This window comes from Chelmon rostratus, chromosome 11, assembly GCF_017976325.1.
Source record: "Chelmon rostratus isolate fCheRos1 chromosome 11, fCheRos1.pri, whole genome shotgun sequence".
Classification (NCBI taxonomy): Eukaryota; Metazoa; Chordata; class Actinopteri; order Chaetodontiformes; family Chaetodontidae; genus Chelmon; species Chelmon rostratus.
The window spans coordinates 4,648,167-4,673,361 of NC_055668.1; the positions used below are offsets into that span (position 1 = coordinate 4,648,167).

Genomic DNA, 25,195 nt, shown 5'->3' on the forward strand with positions numbered 1-25,195 from the left:
CCAGATGTATCCATATAACCCACGACCACGTGTGCCTAGATAGATTTTCAGCATGAATTTTGTCAAAATCTGTTTGTTTTTTTTTCGCTACTCCTACAAATTTTGAGCAACTGGCATCAAATTTTGTAAATAGCATGTCTGGACCAATTTGGAAAAAACTGTCACTGTTTTTTGGTTTTTTAATGTTTACACAATTATGTAACTTTTACATAAATGCTCATAAATTCAAACTGGCTTAAGCTAGTGTGTTGGAATGCTAGGTACGAGCTTTGTTGCACAGTCCTAGGATATTCCTCCACTGGGGGGCGCCACAAATGCGAAAAGTTTCCCCTAACTGGCTGTATGGATGCATACAAAGTTGATTTACCACAAGACTTCAAACACTGCAAAACTGACACATTCTTTAGATATGAGATATGTATGTAAACTAATGGTGCTGAGATGTTTTAACAAGGAGTCTGCAGTGACATTCAGTGTCTTACTGTAGTAATTAGTTGTGTGCACAACATCTTTTCACCAAATGTTTCATCAAACTTTCAAATATTTGGCAACGTGTAAAAGCAGCAGGATGTGATTTTGTCACTGACAAATACAGGCTACATCAGTTTTGCACATCATTGTCTCACCTTGTGAGGTGTGTGGAAACCATGTCTTAGATTAAATTAAATGACAAGTTTGTTCATTTAATGCCACATCATCAACCAGTATTAAAGTAAAACTTTTCTTGTACCTAAGGTTATTTGAGATGAAAAGCCATAAAAAAAAGTGTCCCAAAAACCAAGAAATCTACTCAGTGGAAATGGTGTATGGAGCTGTGGAATATATGAGATTCTCGCTGCTGAGTTCTTTAAAGGTCATCTTACAATTGTGAAGGGTGAGATGTGTTTTGTTATTTAGGTGAACTGACTCTTGACATTAAGACTTTTCCATGACGGACAGCGCAGCCTTCCACATGGTGCAACTGCCATCAATAAATCTAACAATGTGAAAATGCAACAAAGGACACAGACACCGAACTAGTTTTTAGGGGTTTAATGGGTGTACAGATTAATTTAAAGGAAGTGATAAACACATACAAAAATACCCTTTCAATACATTTTAGAAACAAACATCTAAATGACCTGTTTTGTTAAATGTTTCCAAACAGCAAAACATGAGTTGTCTGAAACAGAGTGGTGCAGATTTCATTCAAAAGAGACCTACCTGCTATGAATGCTATTAAAAAAAAGATCACATGGTACAAATATGCAAATATAAATAAAGTGATAAGAAAACCCCCAATAATGACGATTATGCCTTTTGAAAAAACTGTTCTCTGTACATTTAGTTGGGGAAACGGATGCTGGAAAAAGAGCCTGTGTCCCAACTCTCTACCTGCTCCGAAGAAGAGGGCGCCTCGTTAGCATCACTTTAAACTTTGCTGTATACATATATCTTCTGTGCTGAAATCAAACACAAAGTCACCCAGCTTCAGACCATAGCGATGGAGGGTTGGGGCCTAAGGCAGGAGAAGAGTTGTCTCCTGACCCCCACACCCACCCATGGCCCCAGGAGATGTCTTTTAAGAACCTCCACAGGAGGCGCAGAGGGTTAACACCCAAAATGAAGGGAATTCTGTCTCTCTCCAACACATAAACACAACCATCTATGCGTGCACGCTCACACACAGCCAACCATATATGCATGCATACACACACAAACCAGCACAACTCGTCAAAAAGCTTTGAACCATTTTTTTTTCCACTAAGCACCAACATCCCTTTCATGGACACAAAAACAACCACGCCCTGGCTTCCTCAGGAACAAGCTTCACTAGCAAACAGACCACGTGAACTGGCAGGGGTGGGGTGGGGTCAAGCACTAACCAGAACAACTTTGTTTTCGTTGTTTAGTCCTCCTGATGGACTAGAGGTTATTCTTAGGTCTGACAATCCGTGAATCACAGGTACGTACACAAAACGGTTTCACGACACTTTCTCGTGACGGTCTGAAGTGTCCAGCGCTCACTTTTTTGTGTCAACCACACCTGACATGTAGGGCTTAAACACACCATGAGATATAGCAGAAAACTTGACCTTTTCTTTTAATCCAAGACGAAAAACGGGTGTGACACTGAAGCTACACTGAGCAGACGGACTGGCAAAGCATCTCGAGATTCTTCTGATGTTCTGTACTAATCCTTCCAAGAGCTAAACAATAGCTGAAAAGCTTCAGAACCATTTCGCTACTTCCAGAAAATGCATGACGTTTCCTGCTGTCATGAGGACGATTTTTTTTTTTGCTCGTGCCGGCACCTGAGAAGCACTGCTGTCGCTGGGCGTCTATGATCGCCTACACACTGCAAGTCCAATACTAACCTGGAGTCCACCTTTGGGTGGTCGTGGTGGTCCAAAGAGTCGTGGTTGTGATTTCCATCATATCCAAGCACACCCTCAATAAAGCCTCCCTGCAACTGTATCCAAACCTATACAGTGTTTACAAAAAATATCCAGGGCTGGAGACAATTTATTTGGACAAGCAATAGAGAAAACAAAAAATTACAATTTTTTTAAACTTTTTTTTTTCCTTTTTAGATAAAACTACAATATAATGGTCAAAAGACTTGACAGTGATCTTTTGCTTTAAGACAAAAAAAGTTATGTACATCAACATTTACTGTACAGGTTTCTGTTTGGGAGAAAAAAAAAGAAACAACCAAAAAGAACAGCATACACCAAAAGTGTGTGTAGCAGGCGTCGATAAATGTTCTGGGCTGTTTTAAAACGCTGACTGGAAAAAAAAAAGGGAAAATCAAAAGAAAAACAGCACATTTTCCATCTGTACTGCGTACGTTTTTAAACACTGAGGGAGAAGACGAGTAAAAAACTGTCGCTTTAGTTCCCGTGTCAGATATCTCCGGGGCCGCTGTGTTAAATGTCCTCTGGCTGTGAGCGTGACAGAGGGAGCTGACAACATCTGGTTTGACCAAATCACCTATCCACTGGCAAATCTATAAGCTCTGAAGATTTGAGGTGAGGTGTCCGTCCTGCGGCTTCACTTGACATTGACCGACCTGAACACACTCCCTGTCCCTGTGTGAAGTCATCTTCTCTGTGTTCGACTTGACCGTGAAGCCCCGCCTCTGTGTTTGCGTGAATCCAGTCTATAGTCGTGTGTTCAAGCTATGTGGATTCTGGCCTTCTCCGTCTCTTTCAGCCTCTTGGCCTGCTCCTCCAGAGAGGGGGAGAGGGGTCTCTTGGAGGCGGCTCCGTTCAGTGGGTCGGCCCCTCGGCTCACTAATGTGGGGATGGAGCTGCCGACGGGGGGCGCCATGTGTTTGGAGGCCACGTGTTCTGCAGAGAGAAACAGAAGGACAAGAAGAGCGTTCATTCTGGCACCTGATTTTCATTTAGCTTTATTGAAAAGTTTTGACAAAAAAGCATCTTGGTGTTTATAAGTCACATTTTCATTTAATTTTTATAAAAACATTTAAGCCAAGCTTTCGTCAATAACATTTTAATTCCATTTTTGTTGTGCATTTCTGGTTCTGTCGCTGAAATATGACACGCTGTCGTAGTTTTCTTTAACACTGGATAAAAACAAATCGCAGTGATGAGCACATTACAATGAACAACTCACTTGAGCCAATGACAGGAATGGACATGCCCTTTTCCTCACCAACAGGAGTGTCAGAGGTGAGGGTGCCCTCAAACGCTGGGGGCTTCGGAGGTGTGATGCTACGTTAAAATGAAACAGACAAGCCAAGACACACAAAGTTAAAACATTAGCAAAGGCACAGTTTCCATTGCTGTGACGGTGCTGAGGCTGAAGCTCACTTGTGGCGGTTGAGGGCCAGTTTGATGGAATTTTTCACGACACGACAACTGTTGCTGGCTGGGAGAGGCGAGGAGGCGTCTGGCAGCTCCATGCTGGGAAGTCTCTGAGGAAGGATTTTAAAGTCGTTTAATAACTGCTTTAACAAAACCCAAGTCAACCACACAGAGAAAGTAATGACCCAACATGAATTAAAATCAAGCCATTCGGGTATAAAATAGAGCTGATGGTTTACAAAGAAGACATTACCTGTGTTCTTGAGGTATCGATGGTTGGAATGGGCTTAGCCTTTGATCCAGAAAGGGGGGTCTAAGGGTGAGGAGAGACCAAATGTGAGAACACTAATAATATTTCATCTGGCTTTACACAGCTAATAGAAGCAAACAGAGTAAATAAGACCTACAATATTGGGTCCTTCTCCGTGTGTGCAGGAGTCAGAGGATGGTGGATATGGCTCTTTAAATATTGAGTCATCATTGGACACCACCTGCAAAAATTAGCACAGTGTCACAACTTCCACTTTGCATGACAGAGAAATTCCATTAAATCTGCCATTAAGTTGATATTCAACAACAGATGCATTAAAACACATACAAACTGCCTTACTTACCTCTGTGTCTTTGTGCCTCTTGGCCAGGTCCTCTTCTGTGGGTGAGTGTGATCTCTTGACAGGAGCTCCATTGATGGAGTCCTCCAGGCCGTTGGGCTCCTCCTTGGGGCTGCTGGTGGTGTTGGGTGTCATATCCCCGCTCAGCGCTGTGGCGATGGAGCTGCTGGCTGGTGGCGAAGGAGGCTTTGCTTTGACTGGAGGCTCTTCAGAATGAGGAGTCAGATAAAAAGAAATTAGACCAGGATGACTTATCCATGTCTTTGATATCCATTTAAGGAGATGCGTTCAACATTTCAATATCACCAAAACTTTAGTTAATTAATATAGTTTTCTAGATTTGAAGATTTACACACACACACACACACACTCTAAAGGGAAGGAAGATGACTTCACTTTTAACTTTCTACTCGTCTTATATTTAATAGAGAGCGTCGGCGTAACAGTCAAAGTGCAAAAATGACTCACTTGAGCCAATGACAGGGATAGACATGCCTTGGTCTGGAGCAGCTGGGGCTGCACTGGGCGCTGGAGAGCCCTCCACAAAAAGCTGCTTGGGAGGGCTGACACTACAAAACACAGGGAAGACGGAAAACACTCACTCAGCATCATACTGTGAATTTGAGCCTGGTCCTTCGAAATTAATAAGAATATATGGTGAAGAGAAATGGAATATGCATTAGAACAGAACATCTGGAGATACAAAACTGAAATGCAATTAACAATTAACAAAAAACGGTCGAACGCATCGGGTAGAAACATACAAATAAAAATAAATTGTACAAGTGTAGAGGTGTTTCCAACCTGTCATCTGTGTCGGACACGGGCTTGGTGGGTTTGCTGGCTGGGGAGCTGAAGGGGGTCCCTGAGTCTGTGTCTCTGGAACTGTCCAGATGACTGCTGTCCAGAGAGATCCGCTTAGAGCTTCCCCCGTTAGAGCTGCGGTTCAACTCGGCTATGCTCTGCACGAAAGAAGAAAAGGGTGGAAATAAATGGACATGCAACAGACAAAGAGGAACATTAATATTTAAACATGATGTCTAGATGTGATTAAGGCTTTGCTCCAATGCACAGGATGATCTCTTACCCTCTTCTTCTTCTGCACCAGTTCAGGAGGAAGGTACTGATGGAGCTGCTTCTTCTTCACATGTGTTGCTTCAATCTTCATCCCATCCTTCAACATGTTGATGTTGTTGGCTTGTCTGTACACTGCAGAGAATATGTCACATATGTAATATGTTAAGGTTGTACAGCTTCTTAACACTCAACTTCCTGAATGAATATTTTCCAATACTTCTTGCAGTAACAGAAGAACGTCTAAGTAGGGTTGAGGGTTGGGCAATATTTTGGCAACAAGTTATGCTTGTGTATTCTTAAATCTGGCACTGACTTTTCCTGCCTCTTCTTTAAAAAGACCACTGTGTAGGATCTAGTGGCATCTAGTGGTGAGGTTGCAGATTGCAACAAACTGAACACCCCTCGCTTCACCCTCCCTTTCCATGCCTGTAGGAGAACATACAGTAGCTGCTTAAAACTCAAAAAAGGCCAAAGGCCCTCTGCCGAGCCAGTGAGTGGTTTGTCTGTTAAGGGCTACTGTAGAAGTGGAAGAGGACCAGCTCCCTCTGTAGATACTAAGAGCTCACTCTAAGGTAACAAAGACAGAATGATTCTTACTTTCAGGTGATTATACAATAATGAAAACATAATTCTTATTTTTAATAAAAGTAAAGGGTTTGCATTTTCAGATCAGATTGCATTTTCAAAGATATATAGCATGTGATTAGAAAAAAGGTGTAATAATCCCTGAACATCTGAATATACTGCAATTATTTTACATGGGTGATTATCACATGCATGGCGTTCAGTCATTTTATACACTTGCATTGTACAATTCGATAGTAAATGCTTTGCAGGGTTGTTCCTTGACCAGCCACAGAGAGGAATAAGGCAGGACCTACCAGTGTCTGTGAAGGACTGGATGTCGTACGTCAGGTCAATGTTGACACTCTCCGCATTCTCCACTTTCTTGAAGATGATCCCAATGAACCACATGGAGACAAAGTCGTTCCTGTTACAGAAACACACGAGAAGCAAAATTAAAGAAGAGTTAGCTCAGTTTATTTAATGCCAATTTCAGACCATTGTGACCACCGATATGCTTGTGATGCTACAGCAAGTCAGTGGGGTGGAGATGCACACAGTTACGGTACTCTCACAGCTGCGTTCAACTAACTCCATGTGCCTCACAAGACCATAATCAGCCACAGCTGTTTGCATGCACAGATAAAACTGGACTCACTCGTTTCGGTTCTCTTTGGAGCCAGGGAAGGACTGAGGGTTGACATGAGCCAGGGTGATGTACTCATTCCTCTCTAGATTTCCCACCAGAACACGGATCTTTGACTCCACCAGACCAATCCTGAGGGAAAATATCAGAATGTATTCACAGAGGAGCCGATAATACCTAAAAAGAGTTACCTTCACACTACTGCAGGACAGTTTCCTGGCTTATTTACTTCTTTTTTTTTGTGAAGAAAAAAACCCCTCGGGAATGGTGCACCAGTTGGCCGAGTCAAAATGTATTGATGCAACTTAAACACAATGAGGGGTGGGGGGGTGATTTCACCTTACAGACCTACTGGAAAGCCAGTCCTTCAACACTCACCATTCTAAGTGGTTTTCTTCTGTGGATGCACTGGCAGTCAGAACGATGTAATGCCTGCAGCGCACAACAAAAAAAATCAGACAAGTGTGGGAGGAACGTCCACATAAACACAATGAGTCGACCAAACTCTACTGACCACAGCTAGAATGAGTCAAACGTGCCCAAACCCAAAAAGTGAAAACAAAAGTTGGTCGGGAAAAAAAAACCCCATTGCATCGTCCAGTTTTAGTTTTAACTGCACAAATAGTCTATGGGCTGGCAAAACAGCTCATTTCCACAAACCCTTACATGATACTCTTTCCTTAAATATGTAAACCAAACACATACAACTTGACAATTAAAGAATTGTAATCTTAGTTCTGAGGAAGACATGATTACCATACGAGACACATGCAGCCCTGCAGGTTTTAATAATCTTGCTTTGGTTAATAAAAAGTTCCATCCATAAATCTTTTATCTGACAAAAGCAACACCTACTTGTACTTCTGGAAAAAGTTGGGTGGCTCAAACAGTTTGGACCACTCTGCTTTGCCCTGAAGAATCTCATCTGTGACGCTGAGGCCTGTTCACAACACACAACACATATCAGGCTTAACTACTCAACATTCAACGTGACAGTTTGAAACAGAAATGTACCGTTTACCACCGCTTTTCACAAACCTAGAGATTTCAAGGACTTGAAAACCAGGTGAACTGACATTACATTTTCAGCATTGTTTCAATCGAGCAGCGTCGTACCGTATTTGAACTCCTCGCTCATGATGGTGCGCGTTGACGTGGAGACGTTGTATGTGGAATTCTGCTGGGGGTAGGCAGGTGTGATGATGGGCATCAGATGGTATCTGTCAGATGGGTTGACCTAAAAAAAAGAACCCAAACACATCAGAAGAGGGACGGGGATTGGCGTCACTGCAGAATGGAGAGCCTTCACCGACACGTCAGCACATCCCACCCATCAAACTGAACAAAAGGAATCATAAAACCAAGGGCACACATCCCACAAGGTACATCCCAGTTCACTGTGCTGCCTTCACATTCCCCTCAGTTGCATTTTTCCTCTGTTTTGAGGAAGGACGGCTCAAGGAAACGTGAAATGAGATGCACTTCCCTCTCAAACATCATGTGATTTGTCAGTTACTAATGAAGGCTGCACAGCTGCATCTATCTCTTGGCTGCCACAGAGTTTCAGCATCAATTAATAACGTAACGATAATGTGATCTACTCATCAACGTTTGTACAATCAATTTTAATGTTCTCCAATGTGACAGAGTAATTTTAAATATATGTTGACATTGAGCCTTAATATCAACTACTTGACAAGCATCAACACGTGAACCGATCGAGTCAAGCCACAATTAAATGTGCGAGTATAGCGCACATTCTTGCTAAATCTGTTTTTACAGTAGTCCCTCTGCTTAATCTAGGGTTGACTTTCCCTCTCCTTTTCTCTCCACAAAATTCACCAAATTTAGGAAAACATTGCTCTTCCAACTTCCCATGATTCTTCCTCGTCCACACTCATTTGGAAACTCCCACAGACGCTGCGTCCCCTATGAAACCCTCATCGTGTCATCTGGATATAATTCCAGATAAATTGCTCAGAGAGGGAACGAAGAAAAACAAACCCTGATTCCAAAAAGTTGTGACACTGTATTAAACATATCTAAATGTGATAACTTGCTAATCCTTTTTGAATTGAAAACAGTACAAAAACAATATATTTTATGTTTGACCTCATCAGCTTCATTGATTTTTGTAAATATCGGCTTATTCTAAATTTGATGCAGCAACACATTTCTAAACAAGTTGGGCCAGGAGCACCAAAAGACTGGGAAAGTTGTGGAACGCTCCAAAAAACAGTCTTTTCCAAGTTTTAAACAGCTCTTTTAAAAAGCCCTTTGCTCTGGATGTGTCCCCAAATATGATCCACTAGTTTGAAAAATATTTTGGTCAATCAAAATTGCCCTACATTTCCAAAAATCTTGAGAAATTTGTTTTAAAACAGCTTGGTAAGTAACAACATTTTTGAGAAATTTCAATCTGGATTTCACAAGCTATAAAGCACTAACACGGCTCTTCTCATGGTTCCAAGTGACTTATTAATGGCTGCAGACTCTGGACAATGCTCTGGTGCTGCTTGATCTCAGCGGAGCTTGTGACACCGTCACTCCATGCTAATTAACAGACTTCAGGATTGGGTGGGAATTTCTGAGCAGCTCTGGAGTGGCTCTGTCAAATACAAAACTGTATGTCTCAACTGCTTCATTCATTTCTGCAGCTGTGTAAACACAGCCTCATGGATTTATTCTTGGACCAATTTTGCTCTCTCTGTATATGCTACCATTTGTAACATAACATCTAATGTCACTGTTATACAGACGATACAGCTGTAATTCCACACTGAATGAAACAAGATGGCAACAGAGAGCTGCATAGGTGAACTGAGAGACTGAATATCACAAAACTTTTTGCAATTAAACTAAAAAACAGGTGTTTATCATCGCCCTTGAGCACCATATTCAAGTCCAGCCACTGCTTGGTCCCCTTGTCCCAAATATCAAGGACACTGCTGAGACACGGCTTGCATATTATGCTGGTCATGTGGTTTGTTTTTTTTTGTGATTATGAGTTTTTATACTGTCTATGGAAAGCACTTAGTGCTCCTAGCTTGGGCAGTGCTGTACAAAACATATTATTATTAGCATTAATATCACTACTAGACCAGAAGCCAGCCACTCAGCTGGGGGACTATGTGAGAATGCCCTCTTACCACCAACTGCTATTTATTAATGAAAATCCACACCGTTCTTTGAAGAGCTGTTGGACACATGACTTTAACATTTCTGCCAGCAGCACAGCTTTTACCATGCAATTATGTGTTTCTATAAATTTGTATCTAAAATGCATGGCGATTGTTGGCCGTACTGTGACTGAACGGAAACGACACCAATAGATAATTAGAATGTGTTTATTGCTGAAGGGACACTACAAACAAACACTATGACACAGCAGTTACAACAGCTAAAATGTTCCAGTGAAGGCTATCGACCCATCAGATCGGGGTAAGTAAATTTAAGATATTATGAAAAACAGTAAAAACAAAACTTAAGACCAAAAAAATATATCAAAGGCCTGGCCTGTCTGTAAAAGGTGTCCTTAAAAAATATTTATTGCACCGTACTCACACTACTGTTATTGATCTGTCCACACAGGTTTATTACTGCAGTTTTGGACTGATGATTGGTGATTTAAACACACATTAGATCTGTTGTGCTACTGAATTGCTAATGCATTTTTATAAGAAGGGGCGTGTCTGTCTGATAAAAGACGTCCACGTAGGAAGTCTTCCTTGCTCCAAGCTGCTCTGGGAAGCCTCTTCTGAGCAGAGTTAAGGGCATTGGAACTCATATATGGGATTTCCAGGTCACATGAGGACACAGGAATGAGGAGACATGAAATAAGAGAAAATAAATGTAGCTATATGCCATCTGTTGAGATAACTTTAAAACACCAACAAACTTTTCACAACTCAGCAGAACAACTCTGTCCAGATAGTTATTCCTATGTCTGCACAGCAACTGACATACTAAATACAGGAATAACAACATCATAAACATGTAGAGATAAAACACTGCGGTCATACTCACTCTAGGATCCCACACAGGTAAATTCAGATTACTGTCCTCAGGCTGCTTCAATAGCACAGGATTTGGCCACTCCCTATAGGACAGAAATGAAAAATATAGGAAATTGTGTGAATACTGAAATACAGTTGGTACTGCACAAGGCTGTGAAGTACTGCAATCAAGAAAGACAGGACAAATTTATAACTGCAAGTAGGAAATTGTCACCATTTGGAAAACACCAAGAAGAACTTGTGGACCAGTGTTGCAGCCACGGCATTGGGGTAGAGCTGGCAGGTCCTGGCCACCAGCATGGCCCACGACACGCCACCCAGAAACCCCAACATGTTGGAGTAGATTCCTCGACCTGCAGGCAGAGCGCATGCAACACTCAGACAGTGAATTCTTTGAAATGCTGGTGTAATCCAATAGATGAGCACAGCGCGGGTTTGTTAAGAATATTCTAAACTCTAAACTGGGAGGACACCTGTAGGAGATTAATGCCTTTAATTCTACACAAAAAAATGTTATTCTCACTTTTAGAGCATTTACATAGTTGATACAGTAGCTCTTAAATTGTGACAATAACTGAATATGACACATAAGCTGCGTTTCCATTGCCCCTAGAAATAGGCAAATCCTAAATATTGCATTAGAAAAACGGTAATGGAAACACCTATATTTCGAAAATCCTCTCAAATATGGCAAAAACATTTTTACGCTCTCATGAGGTGGTTTTTCAGACGTGTCGATATTTAGGTGTATCGCAAAAGTGTAATGGAAACACTTTTTTCGCATTTACACGTCTCCGAGGTCAGCGGACTCCCCGTTTTGGGCCGGCCGCATGCAGTCAGATATAACGTCTTGTCAATTTTGTAGTGTTTGTATGTTTTCTGGATGTAGCAGACAAAAACACTCCAGCTGTTCCAGCTGCCATGCTGGCTGATCTGTTAAAGACAATCCGACAGCTGTGATCTCGTCCTGTGCGCACTTTGCAAAATCTAATCATTCCGTTTTCATTTATAGTGAGATGAACTTGTGATGAGTGTGTGCACCTCAGCTATGTGGGAGACACGCGTGCACGCCATTAACTTTAATATTTACACATAATTGCTGATAGAAAATATGTTCAAAGGACACTTCAGTAATTCACAGTCCTGTATTCTGCTGCTGCTCCGCCGGCGCGAGCTGACGCTGTCAGAGCGAGCCTCACGTAATAACAAAGTGATAAATAATAGGCCATTAAAATCAGAGATCACTCTAAGTTAACAGATCATTTCTTTATTTCATCTTCAGCATTTGTGCATTAGAGTCTGCACAATCCTACAAGGCCAGGAGCATGCATGTGCTTTTTAATTATAGCTTTGTGTTAAGTTTTACCGACGCACAGCACGCACACACATGTCGCGGGATGTCCGAGAACTTACGAGAATTTCGGCTGGTTCGCAAAACACTGTTCAATGGAAACACCTGCAAGTCGCATTCGAACTTTGCAGAAATTTCAGAAATATTGCTTTTCTTTTGCGAACAACTGTAATGGAAACGCAGCTAGAGACACAATAAAATGCAATAAAAGTAAACATACAAAAAGTCAATGAAAAAAGTGCACCTGACATTACAAGAACTTTTGAGTCCACTTACGTTTTGCCCACAGTTTGATGGCTCTCAATGTTAGCCTGAAGTTTTCTTTGTTTGGCACCAGATACAAAATTTCATCGGTCACTCGACAACCTGTAAGAAAAAACATCAGAAACCTAAAACACTGTGGAACGTGCAGAAATTCGCGAAGGTTTAAGTCTCGGATGAAAACAAACTTCTGTTGTTTAGATTTATACACCTGAAACAACTAGCTGCTGTAAATGTAATGCACAGTCAGCTTATTCTAGTCTTGGACAGCATCGGGATTCAAGTCAATAACAACAGGAGCCATATAGTGTACCATTAAGGCTGCGGATACACCGAATGTCCAAGTTTCTCAGGATGGAGTCTCCCCTCAGGTCCAGGTTGTCTGGAATAGACTGTAAGGCCAGTCTGGCAAAAAGCAGGTCAATCTACTCCGACAGAGACAGAAAAGCAACAATGTAAAGATGAAACAGAGTACAAACTAGTGTAGCTAAACTTGATGGTACTCTGAGTCAAATACATGAGAGACAATACAGGTGGTAGTTCAAAGCAGTGTGGCACAGTGGGGTGAGCTAATAAATGACTCAGTTTAAATATTTTTATGTACAAATTTCATAAAAACAAAAGACTTCAGAGCACTGTCTAACATCTTATACAAAACTTATGCTGAAGCAAGACACTGTTCCATCCATTTATTCCAGGGACACAGCGAGGGAGAGTCAACATGTTGGTCAACCATTAAGTGTATTTTACTCAAGTTTTATGTGTCGTCTTGAGTCCAAACACACAAATCTGCAGTGTGCTTGATAATGTTTGCCAGATAGCGAAGCTGCTGAATTAGATGACGGCTATACTCGTAACTATGACAGACAGGAAACTTCATGACTTTGAGGTCGTTCATGAAGAAAGCATGCCATAATAAAGGTCGTCCTCATAAGATACTGGTATAGTGTTAGCAAGATAAGGTTAGGTAATTCAAGTACATATGGCATGTGCGATAAGTTTTCTTTCAGGGCGTACTGCCAGAAAGCCTTGTTTGTGTGTTTGATGAGCAGAGACAAAGGTGAACAGGTGTACTCGAGCTGCAGGCGAGCAGCAGAGGGGACTGTAGAAAGAGACAGGGATTACTTGTATATTCATAAATCCTTGCATACTGAATGAAGGCAAAGGTGGAAAGTTATATCTAAGCCATTTTAAGGTATGAAGGGATTTTTTCCATTCATGGGAAAAACTTTCTAAATATTTTAATTTGATGAACAGAGATTAGTTTTTTGGGGTGTAAACAATGAACGGAGAAGTCCAATCCAAACTGGAAATCAAAACCATAATTTTTTGCATGCCTATTGTAGCAGACAGTTAGAGCTGAAAGGAAGTAATGTTTAGAATCACAGTCCAACCAGTGACAAACACATTAAGCTTTGTCAAAATGGTAATGATGTTATTTCCTAGTTGTGTGTAGTTATGTATTGGCATATGTGTGTGCAACCAAGAGTCACTTACCTCTATTCCATCAAATTTGAATTTTATCACTGGTACAAAAGCGTCCTCGACAGCCTTGAAAAAGCACCAGAAGAGACAATATCACCAACAAATCTGAGACAAGGAGAAGTCACGGGATTGACTGATAGGGTCACTGTGTGAAAGACTGAAATTAACACGAAATGAAGAGGAAGTGGAAATCAAGGTCAAGAACACAAGACCTTGAGTCTGTAGTATTCTGAAGATATGCAGAGTAACGCTTCCAGCATGTCACTTCTTCAGAATGTGATGTGTGCAGTGCTTCGAAATGTTTGGAGACAGCTGATAACAGATTTCAATGAGAGTGGGTTCAAATTCACAAAACATAAGCATAGTGTGGAATAGGAGTCGCTTATGAATGTCTTTAGAAAACAGAGCTTCAAGATTCAGCTAAATTTACATCTCCTCTTACAATATCCCAGAAACACAGGGTTACTCTCAAACAGTGCACAAGTGCACTCTGACGCTCCATTGAAAATACCACTATGCATTTTTGATTAACTTTTATTTTTTACTGCAAGTGAAAACCTCAACAAATAACAGCTAATTTGATAATTTATTCTAAATATAATGCAGTGTCACAACAAAAACAAAGGGAAGTACTGGTGTAATACATACACATAGCTTGGGAAATTAACACTGTTTACCAGCAGCCCTAACAACACCATAGGCACTGCTCAGCAGCTGACAAATGATTGCCCACTCTGGCGAAACGCTTTTTTTTAGTCCTCTACCTATTCAACAAAAATTAACTTAGGCTACATACACACTAATTTGTGTTCATTTCATTTCATCAGTACTAAGTAGTGAAACGCATAATTTAACTGTGCAACAGCTGTTAGCAAAGTCAACAAAGCTTGATCTTCCCCCACGTTCAATTAACTGCATTTAATAAGTGTGGACGAAGCCTATATATGTGATCCAGCAATCTACACCAACGTTAGGAATAATAATGCACTCCCAGCATAACAACTCAGCTCTCCTCAAGAGTGTTCTTCCCCGGGGGCAGTGATGTAAATGGTCTGTTGCTCTTGCACCATTTTCACTGAAAAACCTTTGATTGAACAAACTGATTTTTAAAGCACTGGAATGAAACAGGGAGCCCATTCATTGGAAATGGCTAAACATACTAGTTACCTTCTACATGACTTGACAAATGTGGGACTTTTGTCACAGAAGCCTATATGTAGGCTTCCAGTTTGCTACCCTTTGCTTTAATGACAATGCCAGAGACTTACCCTCAGGTCTTTGATCTCTTCGTGCTGTTTCAATTTCTCAAAGAAAGACTGGAAAAAGTCACTTCTCTCTACGTGGCGTGGAGCCACACATAAGGCATCAATATCAGCTCCTGGAAGAAACAGTAAGTGTGATCAGTGTTGCCCAGTAGGTTAAATGGTTGGTGACGTCAGAATTTTTTTTTAAGTGCATTAAACAAAATTGCTGCATTGAAAGCTACAGAGAGCTCATGTGATAAAACTTAATGGATAGACAACAAGTAGAGCAGCTGAAATAAAGTACAGCAACCTTTGAATATAGTTTTTTAAGACAGGTTAACTGATTAATTCTGGCCCTGCTTTGAACAGCCCCAGTCTATAAAATGTTAAGGGTTTCTATTGTTTTTCACATCTGGATTTGCAAGACACTGATGACCTCTAGGGAACTCTGTAAAAGGGTTCTTACTTATTCAGATTCATGGAAAATAAATCTTTTGGTGACAAAAGAAAAAGAAGTGCTTGCAAAATAATGTTGCTGCACAACAGTAAAACACACAGCAATATAATTTTCTGTTATGTGTGTGCATGTTTTAAATAATTCCTACCTCTTCATCTCACTTGTTGTGTTTGTTGTTTAAAGCAAAGAGGGACTCAGCCCACATTCACACTAATGCCTACATTCTATAGTAAGCCAGTGGTTACCCTGCTTTCAGACCCCAAAACTAGTCTTTACAAAAACACTCTCAATAGCAGAGGAATATGACAATGCCCGTCCCGTGCTTTAGTGTGGTGAGGGTGAACCGAACTTTTCAACAACAATGATGCATGCCTGCATAGATGGGGTCGAGTGCTGCGTGACAGTAATGTACTGCTACCCCTATCTCCTTTTGTACGTCAATAAAGCCTATCACACAGTACAGATGTAGTCAGTTGATGTTTCATTTTGTCAGACAACTTCCTACCATAAAATAGACATACATGATAAAACAAAGACTGAAATACTAGAACATTAACCAGTCATACCTTTTGTGTGCACTCCAAGTCGGTATGACCCAAATGTAAATATCTTGCCCCCAACACAGCTTATAGCTGATGGTGGAAGATTCTGCAGAGGATAAAAACATAGACAGTGAAGTCAGTTTGACGGCTTTCCTCTTTATGGCATAACAGAAAGCTTTAGTGTCTCTCCTGTAATGGTCGACATTGCTGACTCAATACAACATCACAAATCACGTTTTTTTACTTAGGCGGTGTTCAACAGAAGAACAGAACCTACCTTTAATTCACTGATCTCTGCAATCCACTCTTTAACAAAGTTATTCAACTTGCCAAGAACTGCAAGTCTGAAAGGAGATACAAACTTTAGCATGTGCATTCACAATCCACTCCACCATATAGTGAGAATGAAAATAACAAGGCTACATCACACTTACTCATAAAATCAGTAATCGCAATCAGGTTCACTCAATCAAGAGTTACATATTTAGTTACAACAAAGTTATGAACACACATAAAAAGACAGATCAACAACAGCCTTACAATAAATGCTACCTTTAAGTTTAAAAGTTTCCATTTTTGTTGAGACTACCAGAGGAGTTCTGGTGCATTATACTACAAATGTTCATGTTTTTGTGTGCACCACTTATAAATGTAGTTGTGATTACTGCAATGACATGCATGCAGTCATGTGCCCACTATAAACGTTGTGATAAATAGAAAATTACATCGGCTCTTCCTCACCTATGGTTCAATTCCTCTTCATCTTCAAACACCCCAAAAGGTTTCATAGCGTCACAGAGTTTCTTGGTGTACTGGTGGTCTATATCTCGTGGGGGTGCAAGGCTAATGGCAGAGGTGATGCCATAGTGTTTCTGAGGCTGCTGCCCACCAGGCATGGTGCTGTGAGGGAACACGACATGGGAACAAGGCGCAATAACATGAAATGACAGCTACTACACAACGACGCCTCACGGAACGCGTTCCTGTTACTCAAATAACATGACATAAATAATGAACCAGATGTAGACCGGTACCAAGTTAAGGCCAAGACATGTATGTGTCACAGCCGACATGTGTAAGGTGTTGTTCTCTCCTTGTGTCTGTTCCTCTCCTTTCTTTTACCGCGGACCCGTGTGTAAACACTGGTTAGCAACATACTCTGACAGCAATGTGCTTAATTTACATGACTTAAACAAGAATCTTAAGAATAACTCAATAACTTTGTTGTATGCACTCCAAACTCTGAAATCCGAGTTTACCAAATTTGCAGAAACATGTTGCTAAACGAGCATTAGCAAAGAGGCTACAAACAGGTTGGAGGCGCTAACTAAATTGGCTAATTTAGCAAGTTAGCAAACGTTAGCTGGTTGCTACGGAAGAATTGGATTAACAAATGACTAGCTTTCCTTTTAGACCCTTTAAAGAGTTTGTATCCAAGTATCCAAAACCAAGTGAAACCCACCCATTCTGTTAGACATATTTACACTATAGTTACGGAGCAACAAACAAGCGAGCTAGCCAACAAACCGTAGCTGCAGGCCTTGTTTGGTTGTTGTGACAGTTGGCTAACGTTAGCTTTTAGCCTATTCTTTAGGACAATCTTAAACGCGGACAAAATTGTGCACAAATGAAAAATATACCACATGCGTGACTTACCTTGACATTTCTTTCATGACACTCTAAAAAGCTTGCGCTGTTTTTCTGCTTTAAACAGGTAAAAAACTAAGAAAGTCAGCAAGTGGAAATGATAACAGCCTCGACCTGATTACAACAATGGTCACTTTTCAGAGAGCAGTTCAAACCTTCCCACTGAACCGGAATCACTTCTTATAAGATAACGCATCAGCTCGTAATCCTGAGAGAACGTGCATACCTACGACATTTACAAAACGCGCAAAAAAATGTTTTGGATGCTAGCAGCTAAACGCACGTTTAACTGCCGTTAGGCCTTTTTTTAATATTCAAAACTACAAATGTAACGGCGTTTGTCGGGACAACGTCTGCGTGCAGCACGCCGAGCAGCCACCATCGTCAGGAAGCAGGCACCTTCTCTCTGAGGCCGCAGATCACATGACCAAGGCCTGACGCCGCGGAGCCCAGCACGGTCCAGCACGGCAACCTGAAGCATGCTACCCGCGCTTATCACACAAGGTGGGGTTGAAGTCGTAAAGTACGACATATATCAAGGCGTTTATGATTAGATATTTGGAAAATGAGGAAGCGCAGCAGCTGAAGTGAGAGGATACCTTGGCAAAATTGATGTAAGTCAGTATTGGCTATGTTTGTCAGCCAAGTGAAGGTAGAGACAGGTCTGTTTTCCCACTAAACTTTACACATGGTCATTTACGAAATAAGCATCACGTAATGATTGTAGTCGGTGTAACAGTGACAGTCAGATGGGGACGACAGGGACTCAGGGGTTTGTGCATTGGTGCCAGGGGAACCACCTCCAGATCAATGCAGGGAAAACCTGAGCTGGTGGAGGACTTCTGCAGGTGCAGACAGTGTCCTCCTACATCAGTGAACATCCAGGGTTCAGGCACTGACATGTTGGATTAGGGTTCGGGTTAGACTTAACAGACTGGTTAAGAAGGCCAGCTCTGTCCTGGGATGCCCCCTCAACCCAGTGGAGGTGGTTGGAGAAAGCAGGATGATGGCTGAGATATGATCCCTGATGTCCCACCCTCTACAGGACACTCTGACAGCACTGGGCAGCTTCGTCAGTGGCAGGCTGGTGCTTCCTTCCTGCTGCTGTCAGACTTCAACAGTGCTCCCAGTAGACCACACACACACAAGATCTGACACTTTGGTGCATTTCTAGTGTTTACTAAACTGTGAAATATCAATAAACTGTGTGCATTAATGTTGAATTCAACCACTGTCTTTTTGACTTATTATGTTGTTTACTTCTTCTATCATTCCTTGCTTTTTTTTTTTTTAACTCATTCTTCTTATTTTTGCTTTGCTGCATTAATGCTGCATTTTTGCCCAGTGTGGGATTAATAGAGGATTATCTTATTTTATCTTTCTTAATGTATTCAGTGAAATAGTCTTAATTTGTAACACAAGTATGTACTGTTTATGTGCATTGTTGAGACAAAAAAAGCAATGTAAAATAATACATTTCATGCGTGTATAGTGCATTTTTCTATGCAAAATAAAATGCGCATGTCTGACAAGTGAGCTGCTCTGTTGTTTATTATTGCTGTGTACCCTCGTGTCCACCAGGGAGTGCCCTCTCACAGAAAAATATGCCAAATGGAAAGAAATGTAAGATAAAGGTACACGACTTAAAAATGTGTATGATTAAATGGTGATGTGTACCAAAAGGTAATTTTAGTGCCAACCCGATGATAATTATCTGTTTGCTGTAGCTGATACTGATAAGATAATCAATAACAGATTATCTGCAACTACAAAAAATCATGGTTGAACCATTGTTGGCTCTCTTCCCTCTTCTCCCTCCACCAGCCCCTTCATGCCTTTCTGTGCTTGGGTGAAGGTCAGTCTTGTAACAGTACCTAACAAAACTTTGCTCTCTGAGCAAGTAATTATACTATTACATGCTTACTTGTATAAACAGGTAAACATGGATTTTCATGAACTCATTTGGGGTCATATGGACACTCAAATTCCCAATGTAATAGTTTACTTAAGAATCATACTTCCTCAGCAACATATGCAATAGTTGTACTATAGCAGGCATTTGTTTTAACAAGGAGAAAAACTAACAATTCTAATATTTCTATTGTTTAAATGTTTTAATGCTAAATGTATTACTTGAAGTAGGCTAATGAAAAGCCACTGCACCGTGTAAATAATGGAAGCCAGGCATAAACTGCTCAGTTGTTCTTGTTAGCCGTATGCTGTTAATCAAACGGTGTTCAGGTGTATAGATGAATAGACTTTATGTATATATTTTTGCTATTTATCTGATAAACTGTTTGCCAGCTGTCATTATGAAATTATGACATTTTGGCTTTGCAAAATACCACTTCATTTCACGCGAAGGCCCAGACTCCAGGGTCTGTGTAGTAAGTTTCTCTATTGCCAGATCAATAAAGTCTTATCAATCACTGAAGAACCCACAGCTTTTATCCAGCCTCACCAGGTTAAACAGCTACATCTAGTGGACAGTTGACATCATTACACCTGGTGTAAAATAACGCCAAATAAATAGTTTTGATCATTGACCTTCATCCACTTGAACAGTGAATGATCATCCGTTGGTTGGGATCCTTGTCAAACCTCTGCAGACATTGGTCCTACGGCCATGACGCTGCACACATGACGCAGGCATGTGAAGTTTCTCTCTGCGTACATTTGCAATCCCAGTTAATTTTCTGTGTGGAGCAAAGCCTTTGTAAGGCAAGCTATTCTAACAGTATATATGTTAACAGATCATTTTAAATCACACTGCTAAACATGACAAGAAGTATAACTGATACAGCTATAATGTGTAGTAGTTTAATGTACACACTGTGTTTGTCAGCTTACTGCATGAGTGAAGGATTCCGATTACAGAGTGACTGCAGGACAACACTGTGTAACTTATTACGATTATCTTTCACATCATCTAGGAAACGGAACTCCTCCCCCACTTCTGCATTTTGGACTTTCTGTGTCAGTCAGATTGTTTAAACCAGTCAGACCAGCAGACTAGTCAGAGAGGCTCAATACTGCCAAAAAAAAATGATTGTGAATGTGGAAGGCTGGATTGCAGAGAACCGGAATGCTTTTATGCCGCCAGTGTGCAACAAGCTTATGTGAGTAATTTTACTTTGATTTGAGCCACATTGGTGAGTATGTGTGCAATTACTCTGGGTTCTTCTCTGCAACAACTTGATGGATTCCACATGGAGATGAGGAATCAGCAACTCTTAACAGCTCAGCCTGAAAATCCCTGTAAATCACAATAAGTGTACAGTTTTGCATAGACAAATTAACAATGAATAGAGTTCAGGTGACTGTTTGAGGACATGTAGTAAACACATTATTTCCTTGAATTCCTTTTTTTCCTCAGGCACAGTTCCCAGCTGAATATCATGTTTGTTGGAGGTCCTAATACCAGGAAGGATTATCATATCGAGGAAGGGGAGGAGGTAAGAGAGAAGGACTTTTTCATTCTGTATAAAGTATTACTTCCACCGTAGATTATTTAATGCACAAACTTGGAGGACACTAAATTCCTGCCCTTATTTCAGCCTTCAGTTCTTGATTTAATGCTTAACATTGAACTGAATGGTTTGCATTCACAGTCAGATCCCGAGATTAACTCCCTACTTTCAGTTTTCTACTTAATGACTGTTTCTTAAAGCAGCACTCCTCCCCCGACGAACAAGGACAAACTCCAACACAGTGTCGCAATGCTTGGTGGAAGCATTCTGGTCGGCTGCCCCTATTCAATTTTTCTGGGTCCCGCTGTTGCTGGCGTCCTTTTTCTGTTTGACTTTTTGAAGTTTACAGTGTTGATGTATAAAGGGTGGTCAGGTGACAGGCACATGCAACAAGCTGGTACTCAATAGTGACACCTGAGTAGCATTTTCAGAGTCATGGTCATGTTCTGCACTAGAGATTTATCCTTCTTATTCCACACACACTGTTCTTCTTTGTCGGAAACTGCAAGTGGAGCCCTTAGCCTCAAGCAGAGCTGAGGATCAGGCTCCAGAGGTGTAGCAAGATCACTTCTTTCTATCTGCGCACCCCCAGATTTTTGTCAGACTTCACACAGCTCCCTCTGAAGCCACAAAATACTTCATTCATTTTTATTTCATTATTTTTTTTACATATCCTGCTGTACTGTCCAATACCTGTTAACCACCTTTCATGTGTAAAATCAGTGTAATCCAATAATATTTCTTCTTTTGTCTTCCCCTCGCTGTTTTAAATAGCTGTTCTACCAGCTGAAGGGGGACATGTGTCTGAAGGTGATTGAAAATGGCAAACACAAGGATGTGCACATCAGAGAGGGAGAGGTGAGCTCTAATATGCTTTTAGGGACCGTTTTGTTTTGGCAAAGCTGCATTTTGTGCATAATAAGTCAATTATAATGTATCACTACTTAATATGAAAGCTCCTTTCAGTGGTTTGGGATTTCCTTCTAGTGAAATAAACTGCTTTGTCGGTGACATGCCATTTATTTCTCCTCCATTTGTAGATGTTCCTGCTGCCAGCTCGGATCCCCCACTCCCCCCAGAGACAGGCCAACACTGTGGGACTGGTGGTGGAGAGGAGACGGCTGCTGACTGAGACTGACTGCCTGAGGTTAACTACTGTGTCTCCTTCTCCTCTCTCCTTTATTGCCTCATCTCTTCTTAAGTAGATAATAGCAGGGAAACAAGCCAAATAAAAAACAAACCCTGACAGATTATAATTACAGGAAAATCAAAAAAAAAAAAAAAAAAAAGAGAGAGGCAACTGTCTTTTATTAGCAAGGTCAAACCTGTCATTTAGTGCTGATACATTAATCTGAAAATAAAATCAACAAAATATTTTAGGCTGTCTGTTTACTGCTGAATATCTTGCATTAAACTGTGACACAGACTTTTATCCACATAACCTACTGTAATACTCCCTGGTCAGACACCTTTGATATAAAAGTCTGTGTGACAAAACCTTAACACGTGTGGTGCTTTCAGGTACTACGTGGACAACAGCACTGCTATCCTGTTTGAGAAATGGTTCTACTGCCAGGATCTCGGCACCCAGCTGGTACCGATAATCAAAGAGTAAGACATCTTCATTCTCATGTGCACGTTCACACTCTCCATCAGATCTGGTTGTTTCTCTTAATGCGGTTTGTTGTTGTCGGTTGACTTGATTCGCAGGTTCATGGCATCAAAGCAGTGCAAAACAGGAAAACCAGATCCAAGTGAGTGTCTCGTTCCTCGTGCTTGACCTAAAATCTAATCGCTGTCGATTTTTCATGATTACGTTTGGATGAACAGATGAAACCTTCAGAGAGCCTCCGTTCCAGATGAACACCATGAACGTGATGTCACCCTTCTCCTTCAAAGACTGGCTGGACAGACAGAGGCCGTCCCTGGACAGCGGCAGGCCCATCGACATGTTCGGAGCTCAGTTTGAGACAGAGGTAGCAGGGATGTTACTATCAGACGTGTTTTCATTGTGTAGCTTTTGGATTAAGAGTCAAGTCAATTTTATTATATAGCCCAAAATCACAAATGAGTGTCAGGGGGCGTCACAATCTGTATAAGATACGACACACTTTATTTGACAAAGGAAGAAACCTGAGGAAGAGCAACATTCAGGTGTCATGTTGGCACTAAGAGTGAAAAATTTCAAACAACACCCAACCCAAATGGAAACTTGTGTAGTCTAGTGTCAACACATGCACAAAATTCAAGAACTGATAATAAAGGGACGCTGAATGAGGTGTATATCAAGTATATATAAAAGGACAAACCACAGAGGTAAAACTGTGATGTGTTGTAGATGATGATGGTGATGTGGAAGAGATGCAAAGATGCTATAATGCTCCATCCTCTGACCCTGACAGACGATGCTGTTTGGACCTGGCCACACAGAGATGTCAGTTCGGCAAAGCGATATGTGGATCTGGCAGATGGTATGTCCTCTAAATGTACTCTTCCTCCTGTAGCTTCCTGCATCCAGGCAGGCCTCTCAGTGCTGCTTAGATGTTCCTGTATCCATGTAACCAAACTCTCAGTGTGTCTTTTTCTAGCCATCTTTCTCCATCTCTGTCTCTCTGTCTCTCAGGAGGGCTCCTCAAGAGTGACTATGAATCAGCAGGAGCTCACTCTCTCTGCAGGAGACAGTTTACTCATCCCTGAACAAACCCAGTGAGTTCAAATCAATGGCAAACTCTTCCAGTCAGTGTACACATTATTAGGTTAAAAGGGTTGCGATTTCGCTCCCCATATTCTTAAAGGACGTTATTCAGCAGCCATGAGTTGAGATATGATCAATATTTTGATTTTTACCTCAGAAAAAATCCTAACACAGCTTCTTCTTCTGTAGCTACCAGTGGCAGAGAGATAAGGGGACCGTTGCCCTGATTGTGGTCCAAAACCCTGAGCGGAAGAGACCCTGAGCATCACCTGCCAAGTCACACACACACACACATTAAATATACAGTATTACAGTATACAGTATTCTGTACAGACGGGGAGAACTCAATGTAGGCGTCGTAATAAAAAGCATATTGTGTATCGTCACATACAGTAAGTAAAGCTACTGAATTTGAAACTGTAATTTGCACTTTGTCTCAGTTATGTACTTTAATTGCATGTAATTTATACAGCCGCCCACACATGTGGCTCAGGAGGAGGAGTGGGTCGTCCTCCCGTCCACATGTCCAACTGTCCTTGGGCAAGACACTGAACCATGCTGCCATCGTTGTGAGTGTGTGTGTGAATGAGGGAATGAGTGGCAAATTGTAAAGCGCTTTGTCTATCAAGGTCAAAAAGCGTTGTGTACGTGCAGTACATTTATCATAACAAAATTAATAAATATCTGAGATAAAATGTGAGTTGTGATCGTTTATCTTAACAAACAGTTTTTGGCTTTCTAATTAGTTTTACTTTGCGCAGTGTTGCACTCCATGTTACACAGGAACAACACCTCACACTACAGCCACAGTCCCAGAGAAATAATGCGGTTGGCTGAAGGGACGTCAACACAAGTTTCAACAAGTGCCGGGAACAAACATCACTTTGCCGTGTTCAGCTTGCCAGATTCTCAACACAATGCATTTCTGAGAAACTGACTGGGCAAGATTGTAGGGCAGATTTCACCGGGAGACGTGGACTTTTCCACTGAAGTAGGCAACTGTCTTCTGGTAATGAGTGCAGCTCTTGCTATCAGCAAAATTCCACTGCAAAAGTATGATTCAATATGTGAGTATAGATGTTATTAGTATTTATGATTTATTAAACTGACAGCAAACTGGGACAAGCTATTCACCCTGCAGCCTGAGGGAGTCAAACTGGATTTGTATTCATATTTTGTTTATGGAGTTTCCCCTCAAAGATCTTATGTTCACAGGAAAGCGCTTAGTAGAACAGAATCAGCTCACCTGGTCTGTCCAAAGTTCAAAAATATTCCCAAATCTCACCAAGTCACTCACTTTTCTCATTTGTTTCATACATT

At 41.2% G+C, this 25,195-nt stretch overlaps 2 protein-coding genes across 5 annotated transcripts; one reads left to right on the top strand and one right to left on the bottom strand.

Moving 5' to 3' along the window:
- Positions 1 to 1,017: 1,017 nt before the first annotated feature.
- Positions 1,018 to 18,104, bottom strand: papolg (poly(A) polymerase gamma). Of its 4 annotated transcripts, none has more exons than XM_041947368.1 (24): positions 17,720 to 18,104; positions 16,805 to 16,963; positions 16,341 to 16,407; positions 16,088 to 16,169; positions 15,089 to 15,198; positions 13,833 to 13,886; positions 12,649 to 12,760; positions 12,351 to 12,440; positions 10,938 to 11,076; positions 10,734 to 10,806; positions 7,824 to 7,944; positions 7,563 to 7,647; positions 7,086 to 7,139; positions 6,720 to 6,839; positions 6,379 to 6,488; positions 5,508 to 5,629; positions 5,225 to 5,382; positions 4,916 to 4,989; positions 4,424 to 4,626; positions 4,217 to 4,300; positions 4,063 to 4,122; positions 3,816 to 3,919; positions 3,619 to 3,716; positions 1,018 to 3,332 (listed from the first exon to the last, which is right to left on the bottom strand). In XM_041947368.1, the coding sequence occupies exons 1-24, from the start codon at positions 17,734 to 17,736 to the stop codon at positions 3,157 to 3,159; spliced, it is 2,472 nt and encodes an 823-aa protein (XP_041803302.1). In that variant the 5' UTR covers positions 17,737 to 18,104; the 3' UTR covers positions 1,018 to 3,156. The 4 variants fall into 4 exon arrangements, with proteins under 4 accessions (XP_041803302.1, XP_041803301.1, XP_041803303.1 ...); XM_041947367.1 differs by having other exon boundaries at positions 4,889 to 4,989; XM_041947369.1 differs by lacking the exons at positions 1,018 to 3,332; positions 3,619 to 3,716; positions 3,816 to 3,919; ... (7 more) ...; positions 6,720 to 6,839; positions 7,086 to 7,139 and having other exon boundaries at positions 7,559 to 7,647.
- Positions 18,105 to 20,697: 2,593 nt separating this feature from the next.
- haao (3-hydroxyanthranilate 3,4-dioxygenase) lies at positions 20,698 to 24,564 on the top strand. The gene is made up of 10 exons (XM_041947683.1): positions 20,698 to 20,829; positions 21,087 to 21,165; positions 21,955 to 22,038; positions 22,221 to 22,327; positions 22,702 to 22,791; positions 22,891 to 22,934; positions 23,011 to 23,156; positions 23,583 to 23,651; positions 23,804 to 23,886; positions 24,065 to 24,564. The coding sequence occupies exons 1-10, from the start codon at positions 20,756 to 20,758 to the stop codon at positions 24,135 to 24,137; spliced, it is 849 nt and encodes a 282-aa protein (XP_041803617.1). The 5' UTR covers positions 20,698 to 20,755; the 3' UTR covers positions 24,138 to 24,564.
- The last annotated feature ends 631 nt before the right edge of the window (positions 24,565 to 25,195 follow it).